Here is an 18,455-nt window from a genome sequence, read left to right as displayed (position 1 = left end):
TATCTTTTTTATCCTATGTTTTCCCAGTAAAATAAGTATAATTTCATTGCATGATAAATTTTGAAAATAAGAAGATATTAAATTTCGAAATTAATTTTTAAAAAGGTGATTAAAAAAGAAAAAAATTACGAAATAATTAAAGTGGAATATATACATCGGGTTCAATATTCTAAGAAAATTTCGATCTCAATGTAAAAAAAAGAAATGACAGGTTCCTTGTGGTTGACAGTGTGACACATGTTGTAAACATTAAACTATGGCTTTAGCAGTGAACGTTAGAAATACACTTTACAAATTTATTGGTAAGGAATGAATATAGTCTTTGTTTCAAGGGTACCATCAGAGACATATATGTGAATCTGTCGTTTTTAGTTTCTTCAAAAGGGGAAGGGGGGGGGTATTAAATTTCTACATATGTGGCACTTACACTATTAATACCACATATTTTGAAAATTCTTAAAGTATACTTTTTAATTTTTTTTGTATTTATTTCTTTAGATATAGGTGTCAATTTAACAGGTGAGTTTTTCTGACATATACATTCTCTCTCTCTCTCTCTCTCTGACTAATGTTTTATTATATAAAAAAATAAACATAAATGTTTCATTGTTCTAAAAACTTAATATTTCAGACCCCATGTTCAGAGGTGTCTATCACAATTCCACAAAACATCAAGGTATAATATATAATTAATATAATTATATTCATGCATTAATTGCTGTTCAATGTTTGATGAGCAGGAGTAGATCAGTCTGGTGCATTATTATATACTGTACATGGATACAATAAGTTTGCATTTATAATTTTTTTTTGGATTATTTTGAACCTCAGGGTTTTTTATAATAGAGGTGTTAATATTCTTTATAGATGATTTTGACGATGTAATGGCAAGAGCTAAAGATGTGGGTATGACAAAGGTAAACTATTTATATCAAATTTTTATATTGTTCATATGTTTGCTCTGTACAATACATGTTTATGTAAATCATTTATTTGTTGTCACAGATGATGATCACGGGAGGCTATCTCGAGGAATGTAAAGAGGCTTTAGAACTCGCCAAGACAAATGGTAAAGATTGCAGAACAGACTTGGATGAAAAGTTTCATCTCATCATAAAAACAGATATTTATATCTAATCATTGTGAATTCAGACAAAATACAAAGGAACTTGAGCCAAACTTTAGATTTCAATCCAGAAAAAAATTGCTTGGTTGCATTCTAAAATATTTTATATTTAAGCATTGAATCATTATTTTTTGAAAGATGTAGTCTCATTACTGCAACAATGTGGATAAACAAATTGAGTAACGTGTTAGCGCGTTATGAAAATTTGTTTGCACACGGTTGCAGTTATGAGACTATATCTTTCAAAAAATAATGATTCAATGCTTATATTTACATTTTTTTAACTCCTTGCCTTGACTGCAAATATGATTTTTATATCAAAATACCTGTATTATCCTTCGGGTAAGTTACAATTAATGGAAGAGCCATTGCATCAGCTCCTGTTCAATGTGAGCGTGAATTTTGATTTTCGCTTATGACGTTGCAATACCATGGCATTCAGAGTTTGTGATGTCACAATAAAGTGTATACCTAAACCTTTTAACCCCCGGTCCTTGTTATGGTGTTTTGAATGCTGTAGCTTTCCACACACTTTATAAGCAAAATACATTTGGAATGTAAATATATTTTAATGAAAAGGGGGTTGAAGGAGACAATTCAAGCTATAGTTGAATAGCAACTGAAGAGAATAATAATATGTACCTTTAGTCAGATACCAATTAGTCAGGATTGAAACAGTTCAAGACAAAGCTAAGATGAGGATCAAAGACTTTAACAATCTTATAGTATATGTTATATATCCACAAAAATTGATTTATTTTTTAATGCAATTTCCTTCTTTCAAGTAAATCTTCAGAATATTCCTTAACACACTTGTCTGAAAATATACATGCAAAACCAATGAATGAAAAACAATGGGGAAAAATTGATGGATTAAAATTATTGTGCTGCTGTAGACATGTTTTATTGCACTGTGGGCTGCCACCCAACCCGATGCCAGGAGTTTACAAAGAATGACTCTGAGAAATATCTACAGAGTTTGCTAGATCTGACTGTCACTAACAAAGACAAAGTCGTGGCTGTAGGAGAATGTGGTCTAGGTAGGTAATGAGCAAAGAAATCCCAATTATAGACAGGTAGGCAATTTTGAAACAAAGTGATGGAGAATATGAAGAATATTTCATTTGTAAACTTGTTTGTTTGTCTTTCCCTTTTCATTTAATGGAGGGATTGAACAGAAATTATTATTTGAGGGATAGAACAATGATTTTTAGAATCCAAAAGAACAGAAAGTCTCTTCTGCTCCATTACTACCTGAGGATCATAAGTCTCTTCTACTCTGTTACTACCTGAGTATCGTTAGTCTCTTCTGCTCCATTACTACCTGAGTATCGTTAGTCTCTTCTGCTCTGTTACTAACTGAGTATCGTTTGTCTCTTCTGCTCCATTACTACCTGAGTATCGTTAGTCTCTTCTGCTCTGTTACTACCTGAGTATCGTTAGTCTCTTCTGCTCCATTACTACCTGAGTATTGTTAGTCTCTTCTGCTCTGTTACTACCTGAGTATTGTTAGTCTCTTCTGCTCTGTTACTACCTGAGTATCGTTAGTCTCTTCTGCTCCATTACTACCTGAGTATCGTTAGTCTCTTCTGCTTCGTTACTACCTGAGTATCATTAGTCTCTTCTGCTTCATTACTACCTGAGTACCGTTAGTCTCTTCTGCTCCATTACTACCTGAGTATTGAATAGTCTCTTCTGCTCTGTTACTACCTGAGTATCTTTAGTCCCTTCTGCTCCATTACTACCTGAGTATTGTTAGTCTCTTCTGCTCCGTTACTACAAAAGTATCGTTAGTCTCTTCTGCTCCATTACTACCTGAGTATCGTTAGTCTCTTCTGCTCTGTTACTACCTGAGTATTGTTAGTCTCTTCTGCTCTGTTACTACCTGAGTATTGTTAGTCTCTTCTGCTCTGTTACTACATAAGTACCGTTAGTCTCTTCTGCTCTGTTACTACCTGAGTATCGTTAATCTCTTCTGCTCTGTTACTACCTGAGTATCGTTAGTCTCTTCTGCTCTGTTACTACCTGAGTATCGTTAGTCTCTTCTACTCTGTTACTACCTGCGTATTGTTAGTCCCTTCTGCTCCATGATTACCTGAGTATCGTTAGTCTCTTCTGCTCTGTTACTACCTGAGTATTGTTAGTCTCTTCTGCCCTGTTACTACCTGAGTATCGTTAGTCTCTTCTGCTCTGTTACTACCTGAGTATTGTTAGTCCCTTCTGCTCCGTTACTACAAAAGTATCGTTAGTCTTTTCTGCTCTGTTACTACCTGAGTATTGTTAGTCTCTTCTGCTCTGTTACTACCTGAGTATCGTTAGTCTCTTCTGCTCTGTTACTACCTGAGTATCGTTAGTCTCTTCTGCTCCGTTACTAAAAAAATTCCGTTAGTCTCTTCTGCTCTGTTACTACCTGAGTATCGTTAGTCTCTTCTGCTCCATTACTACCTGAGTATTGTTAGTCTCTTCTGCTCCATTACTACCTGAGTATCATAAGTCTCTTCTACTCTGTTACTACCTGAGTATCGTTAGTCTCTTCTGCTCCATTACTACCTGAGTATTGTTAGTCTCTTCTGCTCTGTTACTACCTGAGTATTGTTACTCTCTTCTGTTCTGTTACTACCTGAGTATTGTTAGTCTCTTCTGCTCCGTTACTACATAAGTACCGTTAGTCTCTTCTGCTCCGTTACTACCTCAGTATTGTTAGTCCCTTCTGCTCTATTACTAACTGAGTATCGTTAAAGTCCCTTCTGCTCTGTTACTACATGAGTATCATTAGTCTCTTCTGCTCCATTACTACGTGAATATTGTTATTATTTCAGACTATGATCGTCTCCATTTCTGTCCAAAGGAAATTCAACTCAAGTAAGTTTCATTTTTATTTTGCAAACCATTGTGATAAGTAAGGCTTTTTTTCCTTCTTTTTTTTGAAATGTATTTTGTAATTATATTTCAGATCAATAAAGCATGACTTTGTTGAGAAAATTTTTTATATAGATATTTTGAAAAACAAATGGACCTTGCAGAAACAACCAAACTGCCCATGTTTCTTCACAGTCGCAACTGTCACACAGATTTCATAGATATCATCAAACGTAACAGAGATAGAATGTCAGGAGGTGTGGTAAGTTTACAATGAAAAAAAAAGTGACAAATAAACATATTACATTCATAAAGATGGATTGTGTGAGGAGGCAGAGAACAATTATTAAGACTCCAACAAAGCAAAGAAATTATTTAATACACCAACTTTTATTTGCACATGAAAAATTTCTTTGAGATTCACAACTTTCCTTTACTTGTGAGTATTTCTTGATGCGAACCATTTATTTAGTTGTCTATTCATGTAAAATATTCCCTCACCTGGGAAAATTAATAGTTGCCAATTTTTTCAAAGTGACGAATCCCAAATAAAAGTTGTCATGAATAATAGTTGGTTTACAGCACATCACTGCTTAAGCACCATCAGTATGTCATCTTTAATTACATGTATTGTAGTCTATATATTCTGACATACCATTTGTGCTCTGTAAACTTGTTACAGGTTCACTCCTTCACAGGAACAGCGGCCGAGGCCAGGGAGATTGTAGAACAGGACTTATATATAGGAATCAATGGATGGTTAGTGGATAAATTACTCTAAATCAAGTCTATCATATTGTAGACAATTGAAACATGCTTTAGATTGGTTGTTTCAATTTCATCTTTTACATTCAAAAACAGCAAATGTAGATAAACAAGAGGCCCATGGGCCACAATGCTTACCTGAGTAACTGGCCCTGCTGTTCTTCACCAGATTTTCCCCCTTGTGATACTTATTGTGGCCCCACCTTACCCTTGGGGTCATAATTTTAACAATTTAGAATCTACACTACCTCAGGAAGCTTCCGTATAAATTTCAGCTTTTCTGGCCCAGTAGTTATTTGGAAAAAGATTTTTCTTTATAATTGAATATAAAACTTTGATTCCTTATTGTGGCCCCTCCCTACCCCCGGGGGCTATGATTTGAAAAATTTAGAATGTACATTACCTCAAAAGGCTTCCACACAAGTTTCAGCTATTGGGTGAATTCAAAAAAATGACCACCAAACTGAAATTTTTTGGAAAAATTCAACTCCTTATAACATATTTTTCACTTATATCATCATATTGTACATGCATTCTAGTTTAAAATCCTAAAGTGGCAATAGAATAGACAATAGGATTAAAAAGTTTCAGAATTTTCATTATTAAAATTTCTTTTGAAAAAAGAAAATATCAACACACCTTAAAAGACTTTCTAAAATACATAATCACAAGAAATTATAGTTTTTTATGTTTCAAAATGGTAAAAGGGGTATAAATGATTAAATCTAGACCTTGATTGAGTATCTTCTCTTGTATATGTAATGAAAAATTGGCTTTTTGATTGTTATTTTACATTATTTTTTCAATTCTGGTTTGAAAAGTTTTAATATGAAAAAAATGTGAAGCAATAAAACTCCCCAAAATTCACTTTTTTGTCCGTTCAAGTCAATTCTTTAAATCTAAGCCAAAAAAGAATTGTTATATTCGAGTTCTCTTACAAAAAATACTAGATTTTGAAGAGACCTTATGTTACATTATTTTGTTGCACTCCTAACATCTGATATGTATTTTATTTAACATTGTTTTAAAAATTATAACACACAATAACCCATTCTTACTTTGAAAATCAATTTGTTGTTTTGATATTTTTCATCATTTACGGCAGGCTTTTCATATTCAAAGACCTTAAAACATGATTATTTGCAAAGTGTAATATATGTAAATTGTATTTAAAAATATGTTTGAAATGATGAAAACTATTCCCTGAATTGACTGTAAAATTTCTGTAATTTGTTGATAGACATAGTGTTTTGAACATCAAATAGTATCAAACATTTTTTTCAACTTATTTTTTAGTAAAGATAGTTAAAAAGCATTAGTAATTATAAAGCAGTTTTGTGGCACTCCTGACTGCAGGAAAGTTTAAAATTAAAACCATAGAACACAAAAACTCATAAAGTGTGGGCAACATCAAGTGGTAATGAAATTGTGCAATACTTATAGTCCAATACTTCACAATTAAAACAGATGAAAGTATGTAAAATGCATTTTATCTGGAATTATTCCCTATTTATGCCAAAAAACTAGCTTAAATGTATATTTAGAAGATAAAATATATTTTATAGCATATTTTCCTTTAGAGGACAAACACAGTAACCCACCAGAAAAATTCTGCTCATCATTTTTTCTTTATTTTTATTTTTATTGGATGATTTATAATTCTAACATATTTGTTGCACTCCTGACCAAAAGATTGTGGCCTTGAAAGTAGAATTGTGAAGTGAAAATTACATAAGAACTTGTTCTGTTGTTTCAATGAAGTTGAGGAGGAATTACTTGAATTTTATGACATTTTTTTAGTGTGTTTATTTTTAACATTCATAAAAAAATCACAAAAAAGATAAAAACACATCTGAATTGATAAAATTGAAAAAGGAAGGATTTTAATAATAAAACTGTCAATAATTTAGTATTAAATTATACAAAAAGATCATTATAAATTAATGAATACATCTTAGCATGAATAGAAGTGTTTTCGTCACACTACTTGAATCTTTAAAAAAATGTGTTGCACTCCTGACCATAGAAATATAGATCTGAAGCACAGACAGACCCTGTAATTGATAAATCTATTTGGTAAAAATGTTTTTTGTGTCTTTATTTTCCAAAATAAAAATCAGAAAATCATATAATGATAATAGTTTTTTCATGCTTGGGAGCAAAACATCAAATGTTGCACTCCTGTCATTATTGGGTATGCACATATACTTGACTCTCATTAATGCTGCTTGTGATTTACATGTATATAACATTTTTATGCCCCCGGATCGAAAGATCCCGGGGGTATATTGTTTTTGTCCTGTCTGTCTGTTTGTCCGTTTGTCTGTTTGTCTGTCTGTCTGTTGTCAACTTTAACCTTGCCCATAACTTTTGATTGGTTGGAGCTATGACTTTCGTATTTCACATGTGTATTCCTTGTGACAAAACCTTTCTTTGGGTACCATCATATTTGACCTTTTGACCTTGACCTTGGAGTTTGACCCACTTTTGCAAAATTTTATGAGACTTTAACCTTGGCCATAACTTCTGAACGGTTGGTGCTTGGGGTTTCAAACTTCACATGTGTATTCTTTGTGACAAGGCCTTCCTTTGGATACCAACAACTTTGACCTTTTGACCTTGACCTTGGAGTTTGACCTCCTATTGAAAAACTTTAACCTTGGCCATAACTTTTGAACAGTTGGTGCTTAGAGTTTCAAACTTCACATGTGTATTCCTTGTGACAAGACCTTCCTTTGGATACCAACCACCGCTTTGACCTTTTGACCTTGACCTAGGAGTTTGACCTACTTTTGAAAAACTTTAACTTTGGCCATAACTTTTGAATGGTTGATGCTAGGGCTTTCATACTTCACATATGTAATCCTTGTGACAAGATCTTCCTTTGGATACCAACCACTTTGACCCTTTGACCTTGACCTAGGAGTTTGACCTACTTTTGAAAAACTTTAACTTTGGCCGTAACTTTTGAATGGTTGATGGTAGGGCTTTCATACTTCACATATGTAATCCTTGTGACAAGACCTTCCTTTGGATACCAACCACTTTGACCCTTTGACATTGACCTAGGAGTTTGACCTACTTTTGAAAAACTTTAACTTTGGCCATAACTTTTGAATGGTTGGTGCTAGGGCTTTCATACTTCACATATGTAATCCTTGTGACAAGATCTTCCTGTGGATACCAACCACTTTGACCTTGACCTTGACGTTTGACTTTTATTTAAAAAACTTTAACCTTCGCCATAACTTTTGAACAGTTGTATCTAGGTCTTTCAAATTTCACAGGTGTATTCCTCGAGACAAGACCTTTCTTTGGGTATCAACATTTTTTATCTTTTGGCCTGGATTTTGACTTGCATTTGAAGAAACTTTAACCTTCGCCATAAGCTGCCATACGAGGGCATCAGTGTTTCACAAACACATCTTGTTAAGTTCTAAAATGTATATCAGTTATTGTTTTACACTTTGCAAATTCTTTTTTGTCTTAATTTTCTTTCAGAATTTTACAATTGATGTTTTTTTGGCAACACTACATTTTATTTGTTGCACTCCTGACATGGTATAGCATTTTTTTAAACATCAGCCATGACCCCAACTTGATTAAACAGAAGTTATGACAGTCCACATTTAAAGCTCAATACTTTGAATATTATCAGGAAAGTCTTTATTTTCAACATAAACCATTATTATTTATTTCACAGATCTCCCAAAAATATTGAAATTTCAAATTGTCACAAAAAGGTGTTGCACTCCTGACAATTTCAGCATCATTTTTGGGCATAACTTTTTTGTTAAATGAGATATCAACGAGATATTTGGCAGGTTTTTAGACACTATCTAAAGACATAAGCTGAGACATAGAAATCTATTTTCATTGCCTGTATGTTTAGTGTGGGTTGATAAATATGCGTTTGGTCATTTTCTTTTTAATTCACCCTATTCTGGCCCAGTAGTTCTTGAGAAGATTATTAAATATTTTTCCTATATATTTCAATGTAAAACTTTGATTCCCTATTGTGGCCCCATCCTGCCCTGGGGGGTCATGATTTGAACAATTTAGAATCTACACTACCTCAGTAAGGTTCCACATAAGTTTCAGCTTTTCTGGCCCAGTAATTCTTGAGAAGAAATTGAAAATGTGAAAAGTTAACAGATGGAAGGACGGGCGGACAGACGGTTGGACAACGGGTGATCAGAAAAGCTCACCTGAGCTTTCAGCTCAGGTTAGCTAAAAAGTTATACATGTACTTTACATCTATATTTCATCTTCAATATTTATCTTTGACAGCTCTTTGAAAACTCAGGAAAATATAGATGCAATGTGTTCAATACCTTCAGAAAGACTAATGATAGAAACAGGTATGTGTTGTTTATAACTATACAGTTTAAATTCTTGTTAGCGAGTCTTTCTGTTAGGGAAATATTTCGTACACAAGAGCTCCTGATTTTAGTGGGATCCTGAGGCTTTTCTGTATTCAAATATAAAGTGGTGTAAGTGTCAATTTATTAGAATATTATGTAATTTCTTTTTTTAGAGAAAGAGTTATTGCCCTGAATTTGTGTCGGAGACAAAAGGTTGAGTGTTCTCTGTAATAAACTCAATAGTGAGTTTCAGGAACATTTTCAGTGTCTTATATAATGTGTAACAAAAAGCTTTGTGTACGAGTGTGTAACCAGAGATCATGCAAGGTCACTCTAAGGAAGTGTTCCATCATTTTTATTTTAACATCCTTTTCCTCCTTGTACATTTTTATTTATAAACTTTCACAAAAGTATCAAATCACAAGTATTATGTCCTGAGTGTAAATAAAACTTCACTCAAAAAACTTTTAAACTACAAATGTTACAAGCTCATAAAAGCTGAAGGGAACATAGTCCTATTATAATGCTTTCATGCACTTCATTTGAACAGACGCCCCTTGGTGTGAAATCCGCCCAACTCATGCTGGTTTTAAACATATCAAAACAACCTTCCCCACAAGGAAAAAGGAAAAATGGGAGAAAGGATTTTGTGTCAAAAGCAGAAATGAACCTGCATTTATAATGTGAGTAAACACACTATAAATGTGTGCCTGTCAGGCCAATAAGCATCTAAAACACCTTCAATACAGAAAAATAATCCTTTATATAATGAGTTTGTGAATTCAATAAATGTAAATGAATATGAGAAAAAATATAGATATTTCAGATACAACAATTATATCTCCATTTCAGTCAAGTGTTGGAGGTGATGAGTGCAGCAAGACAAACAGAAATTGGAGAGCTGGCAGAACAGCTGTATAGCAATACATGTCAATTGTTTTTTCCTTAATAAAAATTGTTATACATATTCATCCAGTCTGTACAAGTTATTATTGTTAAATGATACCATTCAGATACATTTCTAGACCAATAGGCTAATAAGACACATGGCAATATTATAATGATTAAACCCTTGTCCACTGCAGGTGAACCCACAGGGATATAGTTAATGAAGTCCTTGACCACTGAAGATTTTACACCCCCAACCCCCCTAACTTTCAAGAAATGCCTTCATGATAAAACTTTTCTGGAATATGATTGGACTGCAGACAACTGTCAAGTCTCCGTCTTCTTTTACCAATAAATGTCTACTAGTATACCTTGGTACATGTCCTACACAGAAATTTGAAACATGAAAAAATCATAGTGTTTACATATAGTTTATTAAAATAATGTAGCAATATGTATTAAAAAATCTGTACAAAATAATTTGAATATGATTCACAACACAAGCATCTGCCATTCAAATTTTTTTCCAGAAGCTACTGAAAAAGGAATGTATTCAGTTGAAATAAGAAAGATTGGATACATCAAATCAGACTTCTAAATATTGATCCAGATTTCAGACATGATTTAGCTGATAGTGGAATGTGTTAGACAGAAGACAGGGAATGTGCCTTTTTGATTGTCATTTTTCAGAAGTATTTTTACAATGGGAATGATGTGATATACATGTATATCCTGGTATCAGTAAGGTTTTACTTCTCCCAAAGAGATCAAGCACTATTATTTGGTAGCAATTTCTGCGTAGAAATTTGTTCATTGACGAGTTAAAAAAAACCAACATTTCCCCCCAGGAAAAGCAATGACTTCATTTCATTAATGCAAACTGAATATCACCGATTTACTTTGGAAGAATGCTTTATCATTTTGATACAATTTGAGAAAACAATGCAATAATCAAAATAAAGCTTATAATATGTTTTATTTATTATTTATTATTACATGGAATTGGGTAAAAGGAAGGAAGGAATTTAAAAAAATCTCATATTTTTATAGGACTTTAAAAAAGGCAATAAGGCACAAGTTAATAATTATATGAGGGAATGACAAGTGGCAATTCATACAGGCTTGCTTGTACTATGTACAAATTGATTCAAAGTGTGCAAACATGGCTAGTCTAATCAATCTATTTCTGTACAACATTTTCAACACTCAAAAAAATGGACAAGTTTGTTTGCAGAAACTGCATGTACAAAACTTTCATATCAAAATATATATAAAAAAATAGTTCTGTGTCCAAGCACAGTATTGTAGATATAACAAATGTTTGATATTGCAACAGAATCTGAAATATAGTTGATAATGATGTTCTGATTATGAATCTTGTCTAACTTTACTTGAGCCTTTTTTGTGTTTCCTGATTGAAAAAATAATTGAAAAATACTTACTCTGAAGACATAAGAAAACCCTCAAACAAAACAATAATTCTGGAATGTTTCGAGATAAAGTTAATGTAATAATCCAAAAGGCATTAGAAATCGCTAGGAATTTCCAGAGAGAGAATCTATCACACGATTTGTTTTTATCATCAACCCATCGGTTCGCCAGAATACTGGCCTTCAGAGCTCACAAAATAGTTGTCAAAGAAGTCTCGTAAATATTCAAATGTTGGTCTGGAATCAGCGTTTCTCTTCCAGCACTGAAGCATGATGTCATAGTATGGATCTGGACAAGGAACAGTTCCCCCTGTGGGTTTAGGCATTCTGTACCCCTTCTCCACCTTACTCAGCACTTCGTGTCCATTCATACCTTTGAAAATTTAAAATGCCTCAGAATCACTTTTTTTCCCCAAAAAGGTTTACATTTTTCCTCTATAGAAATACAATTATCTTTATATTTTTGCACATTTAATTCTTCAGACTATGAAGTCTCTTCACATAACATTGCAATAATGATATTTCAAGAGTTTTATACCTGGATATGGAACTCTTCCAAAAGTGATTAATTCATATAGTAGAACACCAAATGACCAAACATCAGATTTGATGCTGAATTTACGGTCAAAAGCAGCCTCAGGTGATGTCCACTTGATAGGGAATTTTGTGTCTGAAATAAAATATATGTTTGTGTGAAACTATGAAATATAATACAGAAACTTCTATAGGATTCAATTTGGCCTATCGGTACTAAATATCATCTTGACCCCTAAATTACCATGTACTCTGTACAATGGCTCTGTGGAATAGGCATATCAATTTATTTACTCAAATTTATCCTCTTTTTTGCTCCATGTGGGTAAATAATTAACAAAGGACACATAATACAAACCATTTTCCAGCCTATGGTAACAGGAAAATTTTTTAAAAAGGGGTCTCATTATCCTTAACCTTAAAGACATTAAATTTTTTTCTCACAATTTTCAAATTTACATTTAATCAACTAGTACATTTATATCTTATCAATTACAATTATTTCCTCAAATAGGGTCTTCATTTTGGCCTAAATACTTGTTAGGACATACATTGTTGCCTTCTTAAAAAAAATAGTGCAGAGATTTTTTTTGAAACTGGGCTTACGTTCATGTGCTTCATATATATCTTCCTGAATTAACCTAGCCAGACCAAAGTCTGCGACCTTGACATCGTTGTTTTCTCCTACTAGGATGTTGGCAGCTCGTAAATCTCGATGGACAAAATTTTCATTTTCCAAGTAGGCCATTCCATCAGCAATCTGTTAACATAAATATTTCATATATATATGATCATATTTCATATTCTGACTGATATTTATGAAAGCTTTTAAATTGAATATTTCAGAAATGTAATAAGTTCTCTTTCCATTACAATATAATATTATTTATCAATGAAGAGCAAATATTAAATGTATTTAACAAACATCTGAATATCAATAACATACATGTAGATTTGATAAATTTCAGACACTTAAACTCTACAGGAGCCTTGAAAATATTGGAAATTTGGTGAAAATACTGTACACTGCTCATCAAAATGTACAAAAAAGTGTACAAAATATCAACCAAAAAATCCTCATTAAAGGATCATATTTATCAATAAATTAAAAATCAACAAATGAATAATAACATGCAGTGTTATAACTTACTGCAAGCAAATTTTGCAACTTTTGAAATTTCATATTTACAACACATTAAATTTGATAGCATGAGAGTAACGCATCTCTCTAATACTGCATTAGAAAGGACAAAACCAGCAGAGCAAATAAGTTATGGACTGAATATCATGCCATTGTTACAGAGTTGGCTCTGATTCATGTTGTTTTCTCATTGATATGTCTTTCTACTGACAAAATTCCAACAAGTTATAATTGAACCCCTCCCCCCCCCCCCCCTTATAAAATCAATTTTCTCCTCAGGTAAGTTTTGATATGTTAAAACAACAAAGTAATTATTACAAAAATCGATTTACACCTTCAGTAGCAATGTTTTGTTTACATTAATCAGGCACAGTAAGTCACACATCAATCCTGATTTCTGTGTCATGTTAGCAAGAATTCAAAATAATGGCAGCTTCTGGTAAATAATTCAAAATACTCCGCATATTTTCATTTCCCATGAATTTTGGTGTCCAGATGTGATCACATGAATGGGGTAAAAAATATGAAAATTTTTTGTTACAGCTGGTACATTCATGTATCACATGTACGCTATAAAAAAATAATGAAGTGCAGAGATGATCTTGGTATAAACATTATGCATTACCTGTGATGCCATGTCCACTAACACAACAAACTTGAGTGACCTCCCCTCGTCCTTGCGAAGATAATCCAGCAGGGCTCCATTGACCATCAGCTCCGTAATGATAAGGATTGGTTCTGTTGTTGTACACACTGCCAACAGCTGTACAAGTTTACGATGGCGTAATTTGTGCATAAGCTTAGCTTCCTGTAGGAAGTCCTCTGCAGACATTGCACCTGGCTTCAGAGTCTTCACAGCAACATCTACTGTATTTCTCCATTTACCTTAATTAAAATTAATTAAATCCCTTCAGTTAAACCATTAATAAGCATACCTGCATTATTCAGAATTGTACCTGTTGATAACATCAGTCACTGAAAATACTGCAAAAACTTAAATCACCAGCTTACACACATACATGTATAGACAGTAAACACACATACATGTATACAATAAACACATATACATGTATAGACATTAAACACACATACATGTATAGACAGTAAACATGTTACATGGTGCTGTATTCATTCATTTACAAACAGACCATGAAGAATATTCAACTAAACAAGAGGTTAAGTACCAGCGTGAACGTCTCCGAAGCATCCACTACCCAGCTTCTTCATCAGTTTGACTGACTCGCGCGCAACTTCTAGTTCACGGAACTGAACAGTTGGCCTTACTTTTGGACATGGTTCAGTTAACTGGCAACAAAGACCATCTCCTACATCTGTTGTTAGTAAAAAATAGAATTTAAAATATTTAAATGAACACTGACTTATATGATTAAAAACTTAACTTCTACATAGACACTGTAATATTACTTAAAGTTTAATAAATACATATCTATCCTAAATACTAAGACATTACTTTGATAGTGATCTATGAGTTTGATCATGCTGGGGAATGTTCGTCGTGGACTGATATAAAATCCTCCATTGTCCATCTTTCTAATTCTGTAGTGTTTTACACATGCATCGTTCGTTTTGGGGTCATGGTCACGTATAGACAACACATAAGAGGCTTTATCTGAAATGAAATATGTAGGCAGTGAATCAGAAAGTTAATTCTTGTTTCACTTATTCTATTTTTATCACACACTATTACAAGTATTCCTTTTAAAGGAACTGAACTGAAATCAGGATATTCAAATTGTTTACTCCCTAATCTTAAAACATAAGAAATGGACATTTACTCAGGGAAATTATCTGGGATCAAACAATGCTGATCACAATATTTTTGACTTAAAGTTTCCTCATTTCTGCATGATATAATTTTTAAAATGAATTTTGCAAGTCTTTTAGAAATTATATTTGTCCAATTGTCAGGAAGATTTTTTTCACTATTCAATTTTTTTCAGCTATATAAGTAAAGTACCCTTAATGAACTTACCGGCCGCCTCTCGGACTAAGAAGGTTCCCACTTTGTTGCCTGGCAACATTAACTGTTTGTCAGACTCCTTACGGTCCACATTATACCACCAGCTATAAATAAAACTCAGTCGTCTGAACATTTCTACAGTATTTCATAATACTCATTTCATATTTTATAAACCAAATAAAGTCTTAAATATTTCCTAAGAATTAAGAGATTTAAGCTGTCAGCTGCATTTTGAGAGACTTACTCTTGAGTTTGTGGGGTGTCATCGTCTTTAGATATGTAGTTACTGGGGATGTATCCTGTCTGTCCTGTTGCCATGTGACGAGCCATCCACCAATCACAGTTCTGACTGTAAACAAAGAAAAGGATACATGTGTAAAACTACACAAAAAGAAAGACACAAGCTTATACATTATACTAATAATTCCCAATGCATGACTGTTCATATAGAATAATGATACTACTGTACAGCTCTGGTTGTAAAATGTTCATCAGACAATGTCAACACCTACTTCTAGTGATTTCCCTTAAATTAATAGTACATAATTACCTGGACTCCTCCACCTCCATGCGATCTCCCTTTTTGAAAGACAAGTCATCTTCGTTAATGGCATCAAAATCATACAAGGCCCTGACAATCAAGGAGTTTTCTGCAAAGAAGGAGAATATCAAATTATAAAACACATAGTATAAAAGTACTAAAAATAAAACTAATTCTTATCTAAATTCATGACTAACATATTTTGCCTACTTTCCTGTGGATAATTTGCAAAAAGGGAGAATCAAAATGTTCTTGTACCAAGGATACATGTGGTGAGCAACAAATTTACAATTAATACATACATGTACATGTACCACAAATCAAGTTAAATCTTACAGAATGCAGTTTTAAAAAATCCCTTTTCTGTGTTTTTGCAATACTTGTTTATGATGCTCCTATTAATAATTACCTGATTTGGCTGGGGGTGGGGGGAGTGGCCTCTCTGGGTTATTGATACTGACATTGATATTTGATGGAGAAACAACCCCAGGTCCATTCAATTCAGTCGCAGGAGGCGGGCTCTTCTTTTCATTTGGTTTGCTAAAACACTGACCCATATCTGAGCAACAAACAAGCTGTCTGAAATAGAACATTACATGTATACAGTATACATCATGAGTTCTGCAACAATATCCACTTGTATACTGACATTTGATATTAACCTGAGGCATACGAATAAAGGTCCCTATGTTGAAATACACATAGTAATTACCAGTAAATGTGAATGGTATTATGTAATTTCATTTGAAATTTAAATCAAAATTTCAACCATTCTCCTTTTGAAAATTGCGACACATATCAAAGCTTTCCTATTGATGTATAGAAATCAATTTCTTTCTGTAAGAAAATACATCTGCAGATGAATTTTATTTTCCACAGCAAAACTTTTTTTACTTTTTCTTGAAATATTAAATTATTACTCAGGTGGAGACCTATTGCCTAAAACTAAAAGGGACATAATGGCCCATTTAGGATATCATATCTCAAATGAGATGTACATTTATAACTTTTGGCAAGTAAGACTTTCTATAACCTTACAGTTTGAGAGACTGATCCCGAAGAAGTTTTGGATCCTCTTTGGGATCAGTAACAGGTGAGACCCCCCAATAACATGTTCACCCTGAGTGGTTTAACCTCTAGTAACTGTATGGATCTCCCGTTTTATAGTTGTCTTTAGTGTAAAATTATAGCATGAGAGGATCTGGGCAGTTTGTTTTTTGGTCTGTACCATGGAAGAGGTATTTAATACTATTAAAGTGAATCTGATTTTGCTTAATTAGATGAAAAAATGTGATAAAAGATGGAAATCACTAACTATGAGTGGTGATAGCTATAATTAGTATGACTATGCATTGCTTGTGCATATTTCATTGACAAATAGTCTACAGGAACCAAAACATTACTAGTTACTCTCTTAAAATATAACAAATGCATGTTATACAAAATAAATTTTAAATTAAAAAACATATATTTATAATTTTATATAATTACATGTATTTGAACCTACAGTATTCTGCTATAAATTTGTGAACAGCAGCAAAAATGTCATTCTTTAACTCTAAGATAGGTTTTCATTAAAATCAGAAATAATTCGGAAATGATTGGCCACTCATTATTAAATCTAAATAATGAAAAAAAAACTGCACTGATCAAATGAATTCCTGAAAGTGACCACACTGCAGAAACATTCATTACACTGTATGTTTGTGGGAAAACCATGAAGGGTGAATCCACTTGCTGCGAACAGATGAAGGGGTGAAACCTCTCAGTCAATATGAATGGGGAATTATGGCAAAATCACTAGGGATCAAATTTAAACAGTAGGGATTGCGAAAATACTTAATACCAAAAAGTTATTCCTTTTCCTTACTTAAAAGTGGATTTACAATATTTATAGCGAAATAAATTTTCTTCATTTATTGCGCTGGAACTGTATATTTTGGACGTCATTATGTTACAGGTAATGAATCTGAACTAGGGTATTCAATTACCAGAGGATATGATCAGAAAATCATAACATTCCATACCTACTTGTTGTGGTAACATTTAAGTCACTACATCATATCTATATATTATTTACTTTTAATTATACTGTATAATAAATCTCTCCTGAAATGTGTATTGTTTACGGAAATCAGTTGATAAAATGGGACAGACACGCCTGTGGCACTTGCGACGGGCACCAGTATCGGATATCATTATTGTTTTGATAAGTATAAATTAAGATCCGTAAATTGTTATTATCATCAAATAACTATACCAGTAAATCATCCAGGAAAGTTTTCCATTTTCTGACTAAAACTCTTCTTTGATGACAAGGAAGTCGGAATCCTATCCGGAAGGTATATTTCTGAAACCACGTAATATCGCGTCAAATCTCGCGAGATTTAATTAAAATGTTCGTAAACTGATTCGACTTGTGCAGAATATTTTATGACTCTGATAGCAGGGATATAGTATATCCCTGCTGATAGCACATAATTTTTAGTTGATTGTTTTTAGATAAATGAATCACATTCATTTTATGCTAACAGTATAGGTTTTATCGTGTGAGAGATTGAGACATATAACATGCTTAAAATTACTTGTCTCTGATACTATAAATTCTACCACGGGCGTATATATGTCCCAGAATCTGAAATGTTTTTGCAAACTTCTTTTCATACCAAGGGAATTATATGTAGATATTTACTTTTAGTTAAACCATTTCTATTTTTTGATAACCGATATCTATTTGCTTCTATGACGTCACAATACACTACTATGTCGTCACAAAAAGACACGTCACAATTGAAAATTATCATAATATCGTTTGTTTCACATAAG

The 18,455-nt window shown here is 33.0% G+C and overlaps 2 protein-coding genes across 2 annotated transcripts; one reads left to right on the top strand and one right to left on the bottom strand.

Moving 5' to 3' along the window:
- The first annotated feature begins 222 nt into the window (after nucleotides 1-222).
- LOC133189543 (deoxyribonuclease TATDN1-like) lies at nucleotides 223-10,085 on the top strand. Its single transcript, XM_061324904.1, has 12 exons — nucleotides 223-302; nucleotides 499-519; nucleotides 632-676; nucleotides 868-917; nucleotides 1,006-1,069; nucleotides 2,023-2,166; nucleotides 3,946-3,988; nucleotides 4,121-4,247; nucleotides 4,668-4,744; nucleotides 9,041-9,111; nucleotides 9,665-9,797; nucleotides 9,967-10,085. The coding sequence occupies exons 1-12, from the start codon at nucleotides 257-259 to the stop codon at nucleotides 10,061-10,063; spliced, it is 918 nt and encodes a 305-aa protein (XP_061180888.1). The 5' UTR covers nucleotides 223-256; the 3' UTR covers nucleotides 10,064-10,085.
- Nucleotides 10,086-10,417: 332 nt separating this feature from the next.
- On the bottom strand, nucleotides 10,418-17,971 carry LOC133189542 (tyrosine-protein kinase SRK2-like). Its single transcript, XM_061324903.1, has 11 exons — nucleotides 17,890-17,971; nucleotides 16,039-16,208; nucleotides 15,639-15,738; nucleotides 15,333-15,437; nucleotides 15,101-15,192; nucleotides 14,579-14,737; nucleotides 14,292-14,438; nucleotides 13,733-13,992; nucleotides 12,573-12,726; nucleotides 11,971-12,102; nucleotides 10,418-11,805 (listed from the first exon to the last, which is right to left on the bottom strand). The coding sequence occupies exons 2-11, from the start codon at nucleotides 16,184-16,186 to the stop codon at nucleotides 11,585-11,587; spliced, it is 1,518 nt and encodes a 505-aa protein (XP_061180887.1). The 5' UTR covers nucleotides 16,187-16,208; nucleotides 17,890-17,971; the 3' UTR covers nucleotides 10,418-11,584.
- Nucleotides 17,972-18,455: the final 484 nt, after the last annotated feature.

Source organism: Saccostrea echinata, unplaced genomic scaffold (genome assembly GCF_033153115.1).
Source record: "Saccostrea echinata isolate AGI-Se365-2 ecotype Australia unplaced genomic scaffold, CSIRO_AGI_Sech_v1 ptg000019l, whole genome shotgun sequence".
Classification (NCBI taxonomy): Eukaryota; Metazoa; Mollusca; class Bivalvia; order Ostreida; family Ostreidae; genus Saccostrea; species Saccostrea echinata.
This window is presented reverse-complemented; position numbering and strand designations above follow the sequence as displayed.